Source organism: Atta colombica, unplaced genomic scaffold (genome assembly GCF_001594045.1).
Source record: "Atta colombica isolate Treedump-2 unplaced genomic scaffold, Acol1.0 scaffold205, whole genome shotgun sequence".
Classification (NCBI taxonomy): domain Eukaryota; kingdom Metazoa; phylum Arthropoda; class Insecta; order Hymenoptera; family Formicidae; genus Atta; species Atta colombica.
In genome coordinates, this window is record NW_017259300.1 from 1,243,417 (window position 1) to 1,259,838 (window position 16,422).

Below are 16,422 nucleotides of genomic sequence, written 5' to 3' on the forward strand. Positions count from 1 at the left end.
CTTAATTACAAAAATTAGTAAAATTTATAAAGGACAATTATATAAAAAACATAAACGAGAGATTTAATCTCAATTAAGAGAGGTATCTATTTGCCTTCTTTAAAATTTAATACTTAACATAACATTAACACAACAAACATTAAAAATTAGAAATATGTGAACAAAATTATAATTTTTTAACTTGAAGTGCAAAAATACTAATAATTATTTTAAATAGCAGCTTATTTTACATGTAAAAGTTAATTATTTTGCGTATTATCAAATCAATATCTCTTTTATAGAAATTCATAAATTTTTATTGTAATACAAAATTAAAAGATATAGAATAAAGACATAAATATTTATTCGAATTTTAGGCATGTATCCAACATCATGTTATTATTCGATGAAGCATTTATGTGATTCGTAATATTCTTTATAAAAAAAAATTAAAAAACGTTTTCATATTTTTTTACAAATATTATAACAATATTTTGCACTAATTCTGCAATTTTAATTATAAACTCGATTTTTTTTAGCGAAAATTTCATTATTTTTGTACCCATGCAATATACATGCGTGATTGTTCCAAGAATATGAAAGAAATACGAAGTTTTAATATAAATTCTATTATTTTCGGTCTCAATTTCCTAGTTTATACTATTATACCATACTTAAGATCGTTATTTACTATACACATTGTGAAAAGAAACTAATTAAAATTAAGAAATAATTTTTTTTAATATTCTTTGTACATCATATAACGGAAGATAGATAATCTATTTAAAAATCTTTAACTTAATTCTTTTCAAACATTTGCGATTGTATTTGATGAGATATACCTCATCAATAAATTTCTGTTTTTACAGACTAATGACTAAATCGGCAAGATATGAAGATAAAACTTGCATGTATCAGATTTACATGTTATTGCGATTGTGAAAACTTAAGAAATAGAACAAAGACACGCAATTTGTGTAATATGATTAATTACACGTTCTACAAAATTAGTTTCCCTCCATTTGAAGCTCTAATCTGCGCTACCTGTTCCGGAGTGAGTATGAGTTTGCTGCCATTGGGTAGTGCCAAAGCATAATGACTGCCAGTCTCGTTTACGACTACCACTAATTGCGTATTGGCATTCGTCGTTGGCGGTGGATTGTTCTTCACTGGCGTGATGGATATACCACCCTGACTCATTCGTTGAATGATTTGCGGTGAGAGAATACCTTTTGTTGAAGGGACAGTGATATCCGAAGTGATTGTAGGTTTCTGTCTAGATTGATTAGCAATTCTTTGAGACTCCAATGATCTAGCTCTGTTGGTTGGAGTTTTTTCTGAGGTATTAGGCGTTTTCTCCATAATGATCATTTCTATCTCATCGTCGCTATCACTGAGCATGATCAGAGATGTGACCTTCTGACCGCTGTTTTCTGTGCTGGATGTTTGTGATGTTTTCTGCCTTTGCCTCGACAAAGGAACATTTTTCGAATTGGTGGGTCTCTGACCTCTGACAGGTGTGCCAATGCTTCTTATTACCGAACCATTAAAATGCTGTGAGTTCTGTCGCGGTGCTAGTTGTCTGTTATTTTGCATGTATCTATTCTGCAGTCTGGGAGTGCAATGAACCGGATTCTGCGAATTCAGTTGATTTATCATCGGTCCAGGTGCAACCATGTACTCTGTTTGAGGCTGTGTTGCAACCGCTACATAAGATACGTAATTCGTATTGTTGATGTACGGTTGAGCCATTATCTGCGGACTCTGTTGTTGATAAACAAACTGTTGTTGCTGAGTAGGGGGTAGATATTTGCTCTGTGGAGTCTGTATTACATAAGGCTGCTGCATGTAGTAAGTCGCATGCGGAGCTTGCGGCACAGTTCCCTGAATGATCGCCCCCTGGGGCACCATTCCAGAATTCTGTGGCACCATATAATAATATTTTTGTTGCGTATTCGTGGGTTCGTAATTGCTCTGTTCATATTGCTGGCTTGTGGCATGTGGATTGGACTCGTACATCGGACCCTCATCCTTGATGTCAAGTTCCGAATGCACACTCTTGACAGATTCAATCTTACAAATCGTGTCCATGGAAGGCACTTCTCTTTTATTTTTGTTGTTCGCTACAGAAGCAGTGTTACCAAGGATTTGCGGAGCAGCTGCATTTTCAGGCTCTCTCTTGTTATCTTTGAGTTTATCCTTCAACTTATCTTTAACAATTTTCGCATTAGGATGAGAAACATCAAACGTCGTATTACTCTGAGATGTATTTTCTGTGATATTCTGTACTTTATGTTCAAATGATTTTAATCTTCGATTGGTAGCTAAAACAGTACAAATATTGAAGTTATAAAAGTGTTACATGATACAGAATTTAATAATTTTTATATTTTCAATTTTTTTCTACTTTTCAGTATTCTTTCATATTAAAATTGTTATTAATTATATTCTCATATTCAAACAAATTTTATGAAAAATCTAGCCTCAATAGAGAAAAAAATATAATAGTATAGCTTTTCTTCAAGATATTAGATACTCACACGAACGTTTATTTTTCCTTTTGCGAGAGCTCGGTAGAATCCAATCTTGGTCTGAGTCCTCCTCGTCCGACCAGTTGTCAGCGTTTCGTTCTTTCGAATTAGTGTGAGAAGCGGATGTATTGGCCTGTGTGCCGGGAGCCGCGTATACTGCCTCAACGTCGGCCCATTCCTCCAGCTCGTCCTCATCGCTCTCGTCATCTGAATAAAGTTGTTCTGTGTATGAAGAGATGCCGCGTGCTCGTAACACCCGTCTACTGTGTTGCGTTTCCTGGTTTGCATCTGCGAAGGATGTATTATTTTCAATATGAAAGAAGAATAAGACAATCGAATGAGAAATCAAAGACGGAAAAGAATACCTTCGTCTGATGCATTCTCGTTTTCTCCGTCTTGTTTGATTTCCAGTTTCTTTTCTTCTTCCACAACTTCGTTTCTTCCTGATGTCGCCTTGATCTCCGACTGCTTGTTACCATTTCCATTTTGCCGTTCATTACTCGGCTCTCGGCTCTCGTGGTGACTTTGTTTAGACTCTTTGACCGTACTTTCGTTTTCACTTTCGACTTGTGATTGTTTTTGTGTGTTTTTGGTGCCAAGTGGGGATACGGCAGATTGCGGTAACGTTTGTAACGTTGCGTCTCCGGGAATTGAGAGTGGATCCCTGCCCTGCGTCCCAAGAACCCACCAATTAGAGCTGAGACCACTCTCACCGGATGAGTCCTGATCCTCCACACTGCTACAACACATCACATGTTTGTCTACCATACATGCTCGACAAAAGTGATTAACATTTAACGTTACTAGAAGAAATGTGGACAACGACCACATCGTAAATCACATGGATTGTAGCAATCTCAAGGCGTCAGGTAATTCGAATTCTCCAGACAATGAAAATGAAAAGGTATGAAAAGTTATGAAGATATAAAACATTATTTGCTATGTGTATTATTGATCAAAATCAAAATATTTCGTAAATGTGCATTAATAAAGCGGAATAATAATGAAATGATATTTCACAATATCTTTAATTATAATTCTTTTTTGTGATCGTTTGTATGACAATGTATGAGATTTTTAGAAATAATGTCCAATTACTTCGCATTGTAAGACATAAAAATGCAAGTTGCTGTACATACCCTTCTTTAAAATTAGACCATTCCCTTTGAAGTTTTGCCTTTGCTTTTCGCATTGCATCCTTTAAAGTTGTCTCTACTGGTTCCACAGAACTTAATAATTCAGTCAACTTCTTTACTAACTTTACTTCACACAAAGGAATAATTTCCGCCTGTAAACGCAGCGTAATTTTTAGCCAATGCAACAAAATATTATGAAAATATATTAGACAATAAATTAGCAAAGACTCTAATTGTAAGAGTAAATTAATAAAAGAGAGATATATATCATGCTGCCACATAGCCATGCTGATATCGATGCAAATTTATTAGTCAAATTTACATGAAAACTTAATTATAAACGTTTCGACCATTGCTTTTAGTCTTTCTCAGTAATTGTTATTCATTAAGACATGCATTCATTAAGACATGCAAATATCGCAATTTTAACTATTTTTTTTTTATATAATTGATTAAATAAGTCGCAAAAATAACATATATCAATAACATGGATATTAGTTCAAAAGAGCATTCTAATTATGTTGATATCTGATATAGATCCATAAGAGAAACAATGATCAAATGACAATAAGAATTATTGTGAAATAATCGGCAATTAAACAAATAAAAAGTGATCAAATGTAAAGATAATCGGACGAATATTATACGAATATTAATGACGATTAATGGAATGAGGCTACGACAAAAATGCTAAAAATGTTAGAGATAACGCATTAAGCTTACGTTACTAGAATTATTGCTTTCCAAATCACTTTCTGAAAAATTGGCAATGAGATCCCGTAATTCTTCTATACTGTCAACTACAAGATAAAAATCAGAAACGCTAAGATCAGACAACATCTTGTCAAAACGTTGCTTGCACTCATCTGTCTTTGGATCCGTGGATGTTTGCAAATTATAATCGATATCAATATTATTTGCGTCATTGTCCAAATCGTATTCCATGCTTGTTTGTAATCGCGGCTCATTTAAATTTTCTTCATCTGTTTCATTCATTTGATCGTCTTCTACTTCCTGTCTTTCATTTATCTCATTTCCTGTTGTATATTTTTTATTGTACTGCTTTACATTTCGAGATCGTAGTTTCATTCCTTCTCTCAAATTATTTGATTCTGCTTCTATCACTGGTAGCGTTTTATTCAGATACTGTCTAGTCACTTCTTCACTTAATGATGCACTATTGATAGAGGAAGATGAATAAAATAACTCAAAAGTTCTTTTTTTATTTAAACTGTTTTCATTTGTGCTAACATTACTATCACTAGTTTTCGTTTCACTCAGTTTTTCGTCATCCGATTTAGATGTCAAATTCATTGAAATATCACTTACATCACTGGCAGGAATATTTTTGGAATATACATCTTCAAATAATTTGGAACTTTCGGCATTAATTATCTCATTCAATTTCTCGTCGTCTGTTTTTGAACTATTGGACAAAGTATCACCTGATTTCTCGTTCTCATCCTTTTCATCAAATGTTTCACCACAGGATATTACAGTATTTTTGTACAATTCAACTAAGTTTTCTTGTGATACTAATTCATTACTGCTTTCGCGTTCACTCATTTTTTTTTCTTCGTCGATTTCAGTTTTCAAATCATGTAACATTTCATTAATTATTCCTATACTGCAATTATCATTCTGAGTATTAGTAAAACCTTTGAACATCGGCGAAGACTCATCATCAACAGATTTGGTATCGCTGGAGTTATGGGTGTCATAGCCGCTGGATCTTGCATTTGAACTTTCCTCGGACGTTTTTGACAAGCTCCTACGACGCTTCCTGCTTATAGTGTCCAGGATTATGTTGTTGTTATTACTGCACGTGCTGATACTACTCAAATTCGTATCCTCACTGATAAACGAACCTGTAGTGCTGTCGTTATTACTAAGATCTTTATCATCGTTTCTATTTTCAAGCCTGTGATCAGATAAGTTATTGTGTATTTGTAATTTTCTCTTTTTGTATCTAATGAATTTACTCCTCTTCTTCGTCTCTTGATCTTGTCTGACAGGCTGCAAAATTCATAATTTATTAATTAATATGTTTACATAGCTTGTAAAATATGCAAAACTTATACAAAATATCGTAACATTTTAAAACTTTCTGAGACTAGATATCTATGTTATCTATATAAGATTCTAGATTTTTGAATACCTAGAATACCGAGATTTTTGAGAATATTTTTAATCGTATTGTAAATTTATTGGTATTAAAACTTATTGATCATTATATTAGACATTGTAATTTAAAGATATAGAGAAAGATATATAATTATTACAATTATTCGTTTATAATATTTCTATTATCTTTTTTAAAGAACAAGACATTGTTTTTTAAAATTGTGTAAAGACATTGTTAGGTTCGTTTCTACCAATTGTAGATTAACTTTAATCTCGGTTCAACTTACTCTTCATCTTTTTTTAATTCCAAGGATTAGAAAAAGAAGAAGAGTAAATTAAATCAAGATTAAAGTTAATTTATGTTGATAGAAATGGGCATTATTTAAATTTCACAGAAGAATAAGTGAATTACCTTAACAGTTGACAAGATCTTATTGTCTAGAGAATGCCTATAAATTCTGAGATCATTCGGCATAAATTGAGGAAAATAAATGTATCTTGCCCCATTACGATCCATTCCTAAAATTGTTTCAAACTGATCTTCCCATGGTTGATTCACCATGTCTTCTTGAACTGTTTTTCTAGTATGCTACAAGAATTGTGACAGTTTAATTTAACAACTCTTTTTTTTAGATGATTGTATCACTCACCATGATTGTATCACAGACAGTTTTTAGCAACCAGACTCTTTGCTTGAAACTAAGATCTTCAAAATCTTTGCCATCGAGCATCGAAGTTTCGGGGAAAACGTTCCAGAATTCTGGTTCAACACCGATAGTTTCTAGAACCTAAAAATCTTCGATCATATTTCTGATCACTGTCGTGCAGTTGTGTGTGTGTGTGTGTGTGTGTATACACACATATACATATACACATTATGTGTACAACTTTGCTTCCGCCGTTTTCCTATAGATGGCTTTAGCGGTAAGTGGTGGTCGAAATAAATAGATCATAGACGTCATACAATAAACTTGGGCATCAACATAACCCCATAGAAACATTAGTCGATTTGTGTCTGCATCATAAAGTTATTCTCGATTGAAAATATCAGTTTACGAGTCAAATTCTCGTCATTTGCGGGAGGTTTTAATTTTTTGCTTCAATATGAAGAAATCTGCGGCTGAGACTCATCGAATCTCTCAAATATTTATTAAATATGGTGAGGCCGCTATTAGTGAAAGAACGTGTCGTGAGTGGTTTCAACGCTTCAAGAACGGATTTTGACGTTCAAGGTCATGCTCTGTATTTGAGACCAGCTCGGCGTAGTGTATTATGACTAGTGTATTATTACTGTTAAAACCGACTGAAACAATCACAGGCGATCGGTATCGAACGCAATTGATGCGTTTGAGCCGAGCATTGAAAGACAAACGGCCGCAATACAACGAGAGACACGATAAAGTGATTTTGCAGCATGACAATGCTCGACCCCATGTGACCCCATGTTGTGAAAGTGGTCAAGACATATTTGGAAACGTTGAAATGGGAAGTCCTACCCTACCCGCCGTATTCTCCAGACGTTGCTCCCTCTGACTATCACTTGTTTCGATCAATGGCACACGGCCTGGCTGACCAGCACTTCCGGTCTTATGAAGAAGTAAAAAATTGGATCGATTCGTGGATAGCCTCAAAAGATGACCAGTTTTTTCAATATATATATATATATATATGTATGTTCTAAAATGTTGCGTACATATTTAATATAAAATTATAAAAATTATAAATATTATCAGTATGCAACACAAACTTACGACAATACATACTTTGGTTGCGTCTTTATGCTTCGCACGATAAATTTTGAACCAGCTTGACATTTTATACGCGAGAATATTGGTCCAAAATTCATATGGCATCGGTGGCACCTTGCGTAGCTTTACTTTGGTTATCGGGGAACTAGAATTTTGAAAGTAAATTTTGTATTATAATGTCATCTTTTCATATAGTTAAATCTATCGGATTTAATATATGCACCTCAGCAAACACGTCATGATGTTTGCTAATTGTTTAGAGGCCCTCGGTATCAATAGCATCCTTTCCATTTCGTATAAAGATAACTGAGGTATATTAAGAGATTCCTTTGTTAAGTAGAGGAAATGGAAAATTTGTGGTATCTGAAAAAGTATTATAATGTCGTGTTTTTTTTTATCTAATTAAGAATTATCAATATAATTATAAGAAATTTTAATTACCTCCCACATCGTTTCCATCTTCTCCCTCATCTCATCGGTAAAAAAATTGTCTTGTTCCCCATCATTTACTTTGCGCTCCTCGACCTCTTTTCGCTTTCTAGTCTTGTACGACATTTTACCTGTAACAAGAGATGGAATCATTTTATGAAAAAAAAGCAACGATGTAAAATAAAATAAATTACGATGCATCAATTTTATTTCATCAAGATAAACATTGTGAACAATGTGCAAAAGAGAAAGAGAGAGATTGTAATTAATTTTAAACAAAAATGAACATTTTTTCATGTCGCAAATTAATTATTCGCTTGTTAGTACAAGCTGGCCTAGACCTATCATATTTTCTCTACAAATTTAATGATATGATAATTAATTATACAATGCCAAAGAGCAGAACCGTTGAAATATCACAGTTGACTGTTATCAAAATATCATAATTCTAATGAGAAGCAATACCACGTTGTTAATTACGCTGATGATAGAATCACGTGTCTATTTAAAAGGCGCATATCTTGTCACTCGTGCATAATCATTATCGTCGCTTATGACACCGTCAGTGCAGAACAAACGGCGGTGACCTAATATCGCCGTTATACAAAGAGTATTATGTAGCTAGAAAAAGCTTAACCTTGCTACTATTCGAAGCAAGGTCTCCTCACCTCTTCCACAGTTCATCTAATTACTAGATATTCCGTTCAATGGTAAATTTTCCTCGATGATCTGCATTATCGTAATCAATGTGAATTATTTAGATGTTCTTACTAGCAAAATGTTTTTTGCTCGTTTATCATTGACCGTCTCCCTCCATAAATAAAAGATTAATTAATGTCTCTTGTGCGTGTATCACGTGTCGTAAATTCAGTTTCGTATCGAATCAAAGCGTGACAATAAATTGTCGACCATTGATGTCTATCCAGCAAATTGCTTCCGAACACCTATAATTTCATATAAGCATATCATTGCCATTCTCACCCGGTAAACGAAGGGAAGGCATTTCGTTCAAGATACGAACATCAGTCGGATGGATCGGCCAGTTTCGACTCGCGTGCCGTTGAACGTCGATAAGAATAACACGAATGTTTGTCTTGTAATTATGCTGAGACGACGATCCATCAGAAGAAGCGGTCACGAAACATTTCCACGAGCATTTCCTGCAAACGAGTCTGTAACCACTTCACCATTCTTGTCTCGTTATGCATAACAATGGAAAATTGCATGAAACTATCGTGACCATAGTCTCATCGCGATTTTCCATATGCTTTTCTGTATTGTAGATTCGGTGCCATCATTGTTTACAATAGTGATCTAACTGATCGGTTATGGATTTCCAAAATAAGAGATAAAGTTGAATGATGCGTTACGTATTATCTACATTATGACACGCATTCATTTATATTTATTGCGTTTTTGATGATTAAAGGAGCGTTCGCATTAATTACATTAAAAAGTATTTAATATATCCCTTATAAAATTAAAATTACGCAAGGCATATAAATTATTTAATAATTTCAAATTGATATAATTTGTAATAACATAATAAATGAATTGTAAATATCAAATATTACATTGTTTTTAAATGAATAAATTATAAATATTATCAACTATTACATTATTATTAAATCAAAACATCACGACAATAGAACTAATGAATTTAATAATGTAATTAATATTGTAATTAATGTATAATTAATATTGTAATTTCATCAATTTTCATTATATCGATTTAATTCTTCGGACATTATATTTTTATCACAAGTGTAATATATAAGGTATTGTATAAAAATATCGAAAAATGAACATACATTGTAATAAATTTTTTTCCATCAAAATGCCATTAAGAATATATTTAAGGATTAGCAAATATACGTTTGTATGTAATGTAATTTAATTTTAATCTCGAAACCTTTTTTTTAGATCTAAGAATAAAAAAAAATGAAAAGTAAGTTGAGATTAATCTATATTGATAGAAACGGGCATTACTATCTTTAAGAAAGATATATGGTTTATGGGTTATCTTCGTCTTTCTAATACATCGTTAAATGCCAGCATTTCGTAAATGTTGTAATTCACTTCATCGGAGTGATACTGTATCAAGTTACTTGCTATGATGAAGTGAACTGCAATGTTTACGAAATGCCAGTATTTAACGATGTATCAAGATAGAAATTACTCGTCAAACGCGTAACTTCTTCGATGAAAAAATTCGTAGAAGTTTTAATTGTTGTATGATGTATTATATGTGCTCCTATTAATAAAAAAGTTGTAGCATATAATAAAATTCAAGTGTATCATATTGAAAGTGGCACAAAGGGGTTAATAATTTAATTTATGCTTGTTTCTATTAACGTAGTTTAACTTAAATCTCTGTTCAACTAACTCTTCGTATTTTTTTAGTTCTACGAATTAGAAAAAGATAAAAACTATAATATAAGAATTGAGATTGAAGTTAATCTACATTCATAGAAACAGGCACTAACGATAAATTCTATTCAAGAGACAAAACAGCGCGAAATAGAAAAAAATTTGCACGCATGATGCGAGATAAGTTTGCATGCGAACATTTTATTAATTAATCCACCCTTGCTTAAGGATAACAATCGCGCAGAATGCTCCACTCTCATTACATTGTGACTAATACATAAACACGTAACAGTTTATAATCGCGCGACAACGTGCACTTCCTAATCGATCTATCCTGTGTATGCATCGGTGATACACGCGATCGATTCAATTTGTAATAGTGGATCATTGTGTACTTTGTAACGATGCATACAAAGCAACGGGATGCATCATTAGGACGCGGTATTTTTTTGTTTTTCTTTCTCTCACATGTGATGATTTTTTTCTTCCTCCCAAGCAAAAGATGTGCTTTCATATAATTAAGTGTACGACTTGAATCAAGGACGCTCGAGTAAAATTTATTGGATAAAATAAAGATGGCCCGATTCCGAGTAACAAAGTGAGGTTCAAGCCCAAGTAATAAAGTGACGTCTCTTGAGACATCATATGATGTCTCAATAATGTTTTTAATGTCTAATAAGTCGTTAGAAATCATCTTAATACTTGGGACATTTGTTCAATATATATATATATATATATATATATATATAGATAAATAGATAGATAGGTAGATAGAGAGAGGGAGAGGAAGGGAGGGAGGGAGGGAGGGAGAGAGAGAGAGAGATTGTGCTTTTCTCCATGAATGCACTCCTCTTTTTTTCGATCTATATACATTACGAACACGTGGACTCGTGACCGCAAATATTAAATAAAAGCGATTCGAAAAATTCTATTGTAAGTAGAGTGTCGGATCGTATCAAAGTATATATATTCGATTACTGAGAAAAAAAAAGAGGATTGTCACTTTTGTGTACTCGTTTATTGTTAAACAAGATATTCTGCACATGAAAGAGTAGACATGAAAAGATAAGTCACATTTATCGAATGTTTTCTCACCGTTTTATAGCTAACTATAATTTTATAGCTAAATGTAATTTTACATCATTTGTTATACTTTTCTCACGTCAATATAAAAATGCACTTCGTGGATAATCAGTGAATCAGAGATGCTAAACCAATGTGGAGGGGATTATTATTGCAGTTGTTAGCGGATGTATGCGATTCTAACTGTCGTTTCTAAAATTGATACCGAAATTTCGAGTTAAAATCATCTTAGACATAAAGATATTCATAGACAGTTTTTATATTTAAGATCGCGTCTTATCTTAAATAATCATAAACTAATCACAAAGCCGCATTAGCGTAGTTTTAAGACATTAAACGGTCTTGAAATAAAATAAAAACAAACTATATGAATATTAGCCAAAGTTCAAAATCACGTCTGACATAATATGTCTAAAAATATTTTAAAAGGCATCTTTTTTTGTAAGTATATGTAATAAAATTATTATTATCAATTATTATATATTATTATCATTATCTCTTTGTGTCTCTATTTTAAACTTTGTCTTGTTTGGAAAGGTACTAAAAACATTTTATCAGGAATTTTCCTATGAAAAAAAAAAAAATCTATTTTGAATTTATTAAAAAAATCTATCATTAGAATTAAGTTTGATTGTATCTTCATAAAAAAATAAGAGAACGTAATAACGTATGTCGCGATTATCTCGCGATCTTTTATGTAATGTTGGTTTGCGATTCGTCTTGTTAATATGATAATGGAGTAATAATAATGTCTATTTATCTAGGAGATCATGAGCGTGAATATGCATACGAGTACGAAGTATACGATGCGAGCGAAAGTTAGAAGGATGCTCATCGCTATTGTTATACGTCAGTTAGCTGTCGGCCGTCTTAGAGGATAGTTTGGAAAAGTCCCACGACAAAATCAGCGGAACTTTTTCCCGATTAGACGACAATATCGCTCGAAGAGACTCGAAATAAGCAGCTCATTCCTTGTACGATAAAGAATTGTTACAATAAATAATACTAATTGTAATTAATATTAAATAATGTGGAGATTAATGTTAATTGGAGAGGATCTTTTTAATTATTAAAAAATCATCTATGGGATAAGTTTCTCAAGTAAAGAAGAATAATTGAAAAGGAAGAAAAAACTGTGAATGCAAGCAGTTAGCATTCTTCTTTTTTGAAAGAAAGAAAATTTGCCGAATTTTAATAGTGATCTGCGTCAAGAAATAAAGTCATTGAAAGGGTCACGAGATCGCAATGAATCGAGAGAGAGAATGATCGTGAAATGGAAGATTCATTGAAACGAAAGAAAAGAAAAGCGATCCTCAACCCGTGGAATGATGCGCAAATATTAACACATGTCATGAACATCGATCGAGCATCCGATTTCGTTAATATGAAGATATTCAACACACCCATGATGCCATCGCAAACCTACAACCGCAATCATTCTTCGGATGAGAAGTATTATAATGACGCTGATGGAGCGCAATTTGATTTAAAAACTAGCAACACTATTCCATCGTACTCCGTCAACACCGTGCACCTACAGAATCCCTATAGACCACCTCAACAGCTAGATGGATTCGCGTCTCGTGATCACTTGAAGGTAAGATTAAAGTCCGCGAAGTTGCTTTCGTTCATCTTCTAAACGAAGAAATTGAATGTGAGAAGAAATGCATATGAAAAGAACGATTTTGCTGAATTATCTAAAAATTTAGTCGCGTATAGAAATTGAAAATAATTTTGTTTTGACCATCGAAATTAAATTAGTTGCCAGAATGTTAAAACTTTTGCACCATTGTCATTGTTTAAACATTCTACATAATTATTTTGATAATCCAACAAAATTATTTTTGGATCTGTATCTAGCCCTTCTGTATTATTAGTTTAATATTATTATTAATTTAATAGTAGTAAATATTAAATATGCTATAGTAAAAATGTTCTTTCCTACATTATTAATCAAAAATAAGATGTGAGCAATAAAATAAGCATCTCGACTATGCGTAGGGTATGTATCAGTTGCAAGATTTTACGCTGAGATCGAGATACAACAATAATTTGTTCGCAAAAGAATCAGCCACGAACAAGAACAACAATCAAGAAAGCGAAAAAACTGAAAAGTAAAGATCCTTTTAATTAAATGCTAACAATACACATCTATCTAATCTAGTATTATTCTTTCTAGATTGAAGACTGGAAAGAAGCATCAGAAACTCACAGAAATTGGCGAGCTTGCCAAACAGTATTGCTCGTGTAGCAGTCTTCATGGTTTACGTTATGTTGGTGACTCGGGATTATCAATTGTAGAAAGGTATAAAGTTCTATGTCAATTTAAAATTTGCATAACAAATTCTTTCCAATTCTTCGAGTTTAAAATACTACGAAGCAGAAAAGTATCATAAAATTTGAAATAATTTTTCATATCGATGCGATTTTCAATGTAACAAAATTATCATTTTTTAAATATTATAAAAAAAAGTTATATTTTATATTACATATATTATATATTTATTGGAAGTACAAATAAGTTTCCGCCATTTTTTATTGGGAGTACAAATAAGTTTCCGCCAAAAATTAAGCATTTATTGTGAAAAAACGATACATAATGTTTTATTCAAAGTAATGGCCATCGCTAGCCACTACTTTTTCCCATCTTTCTGGTAGTGGTACCGCGATCATGTGGATAGCGCGTCAGAAGAACGCTTCAACTTTTGAGACTATCCAATCATCGATACAATTTTTGGTATCTTCATATGATGTGAAGTACTGTTCAGACAGGCCATGCGTCATCGATCGGAACAAGTGGTAGTCAGAAGGAGCAATATCTGGAGAATACGGCGGGTGAGGTAGAATTTCCCATTTGAGTGTTTCTAAGTAGGTTTTGACCGGCGTCGCAACATGTGGTCGAACATTATCATGCAGGAGAATAATTTTGTCATGCCTGGAGTAGTAGTGGGCGCGTTTTTCCTTGAGTGCTCGGCTCAATCTCATCAATTGTGTTGTAGAGAGCCCCAGTAATGATCTCGTTCGATTTGAGCAATTCATAATACACGACACCAAGCTGATCTCACCAAATACACAATATGAGTTTTTTTCCATGAATATTCGGCTTGGCTGTTGATGTTGAAGCATGGCCAAGTGTCTCCATGATTTCTTCTTCTTTGGATTATCGTAGTGGATCCATCCATTTTTCATCAGTGACTATACGATGCAAAAAATTTTCGTTTATATCTGGCAAGCAGCATTTCACATGTGAAAAATCGGCGTTCAACGTTTCTCGGCTTTAGTTCATATGGAACTCAATTTCCTTGCTTTTGAATCATTCCCAATGATTTCAAACAATATGAAACTGTTTGTTGAGTTACTCCTAATGTAAGTGCAAGTTCTTTTTGGCACGAATCTTCATCCAATAATGCTTCCAATTCCGCGCCTTCGTACACTTTTGGCCTTCCACTACGTTCTTTGTCTTCGACAAATTCACCGTTCTTAAACTTTTGAAACCACTCACGACAACTTCTCTCACTTAAGGCAGCATCACCATATGCTTCTACAAGCAATCTATGAGCCTCAGCTGCAGATTTCTTCAAATTAAAGAAGTAAATCAAAAGTTCCCGCAAATGACGCTTATTCGGCTCAAAACTCGACATTTTCGTACAAAAAAAGATATATGATGCTGATAGAAAACCGCTAATATTTCAAGATTATGGTGTTGCCGGATGTTTAATCTTACGATATGTCGTTTTACATTAAACAATTTTAACTATAGTTTATTAGTGGTGTCGTCTTTTGCAAACGGCGGAAACTTATTTGTACTCTCAACATATTCTAATTTTATTTTATATAATATATATTTAAAAATTAATTTTATGCTTGCGTACATTACATACATAATATAATATATATAATATAATATATATAATACATATATAATATATATAAAACATACTATTATATATTATATAAAATAAAATTAATAACTACTTACTTTATATAGTAAAATTTTACATAATTTTAAAACTGGATGCATAATTTTTGCAGAATATTTTGGATAATCTCGTTCACTATTGCATTAACAGTAGCAATATATTACATCTGTTATATCTATCAGAAATGGAATGGATCTCCTATCATTATTTCTTTAAGTCCTGATCCGATTTCCCTAAATGAATTTCCATTTCCCTCTGTAACAATATGCAATATGAATAAAATCAAGAAGACAGAAGGAAAGCGAATTGAACGTGGGTAAGTATTACATTACTTAATTAATAGTATTATTATTTTATAACACTGTTGAACAAGCAAATTCTCTCAAAAGTGCGATAGTATATTTCCAAAAAAATCTTCAGGAAATGTATTATTAGAAAAAAAGTGCTTTTTTTTGGAATGGTATAATTAATAATTATTGTAATAAATAAGTACCATCACTAAAAATAATTATTTAAAAAAATTATAACTAAGAATTATTTTTTAAAATCTTATGTTTTTTTTAGATTCGACGAATTAGATAAATTATTGGTGGAAGATCGTTGCAATTCAGATAGTAACATAACTTATGAAGACCATGACGACCAGGCTATAAACTGGGACAAAATGCTAAAGTTCATGATCAATGTATACAGCGTTATTTCTCTCATATATACATTTTGATATACACTAATACCATGAGAACAATGAAATGTCTTCTTGACTTTAATAAACTTTAGATATGTTAAAATATCAATAGAAATAAGATATATTTTTTTATGCTCAATCGCACAATAGAAAAATCTTTAAAAAAAATTAGTTTCATCCTTTCTAGTGAATATCGTTTAAATTGTTAAAGATATAAAAAAATGTTATATAAAAGTTGAATGATTTAAAAAAAAGAATACTTTATAAAAAATGAAATATTTTTTAATAAAACAATTTTTTATTATAAAGTACTCTTTTTTGAAACCATTTAATTGTTATCAACATATTTTTAACTTTTTTAATAAAAAAAATTAAAAATTTAAAACTTTTTATTAAATAAATTTTTAAATTATGATT

At 32.3% G+C, this 16,422-nt stretch overlaps 2 protein-coding genes across 4 annotated transcripts in view; one reads left to right on the plus strand and one right to left on the minus strand.

Annotated features, from left to right (window-relative positions):
- Window positions 1-804: 804 nt before the first annotated feature.
- LOC108687402 overlaps window positions 805-16,422 on the minus strand; it is a 20,699-nt gene continuing 5,081 nt past the window's right edge. Inside the window, exons 1-11 of one of the 3 annotated variants that reach the window (XM_018193152.1) lie at window positions 8,616-8,673; window positions 7,960-8,078; window positions 7,742-7,881; window positions 7,534-7,663; window positions 6,421-6,558; window positions 6,183-6,359; window positions 4,370-5,662; window positions 3,650-3,798; window positions 2,876-3,246; window positions 2,520-2,798; window positions 805-2,303 (exon numbers count right to left, since the gene is read on the minus strand). In XM_018193152.1, coding sequence (XP_018048641.1) covers window positions 979-2,303; window positions 2,520-2,798; window positions 2,876-3,246; window positions 3,650-3,798; window positions 4,370-5,662; window positions 6,183-6,359; window positions 6,421-6,558; window positions 7,534-7,663; window positions 7,742-7,881; window positions 7,960-8,078; window positions 8,616-8,631 — 4,137 coding nt within the window. In that variant the 5' untranslated portion in view covers window positions 8,632-8,673 and the 3' untranslated portion in view covers window positions 805-978. Of the gene's footprint in view, window positions 2,304-2,519; window positions 2,799-2,875; window positions 3,250-3,649; window positions 3,799-4,369; window positions 5,663-6,182; window positions 6,360-6,420; window positions 6,559-7,533; window positions 7,664-7,741; window positions 7,882-7,959; window positions 8,079-8,615; window positions 8,674-16,422 lie in introns of those variants that run through there. The other 2 variants (XM_018193151.1, XM_018193153.1) reach the window with 2 other exon arrangements.
- The window catches only part of LOC108687403 (pickpocket protein 28-like), a 7,487-nt gene continuing 3,688 nt past the window's right edge, over window positions 12,624-16,422 (plus strand). Inside the window, exons 1-5 of the mRNA XM_018193154.1 lie at window positions 12,624-12,997; window positions 13,402-13,514; window positions 13,580-13,705; window positions 15,433-15,636; window positions 15,885-16,005. Coding sequence (XP_018048643.1) covers window positions 12,674-12,997; window positions 13,402-13,514; window positions 13,580-13,705; window positions 15,433-15,636; window positions 15,885-16,005 — 888 coding nt within the window. The 5' untranslated portion in view covers window positions 12,624-12,673. The remainder of the gene's footprint in view (window positions 12,998-13,401; window positions 13,515-13,579; window positions 13,706-15,432; window positions 15,637-15,884; window positions 16,006-16,422) is intronic.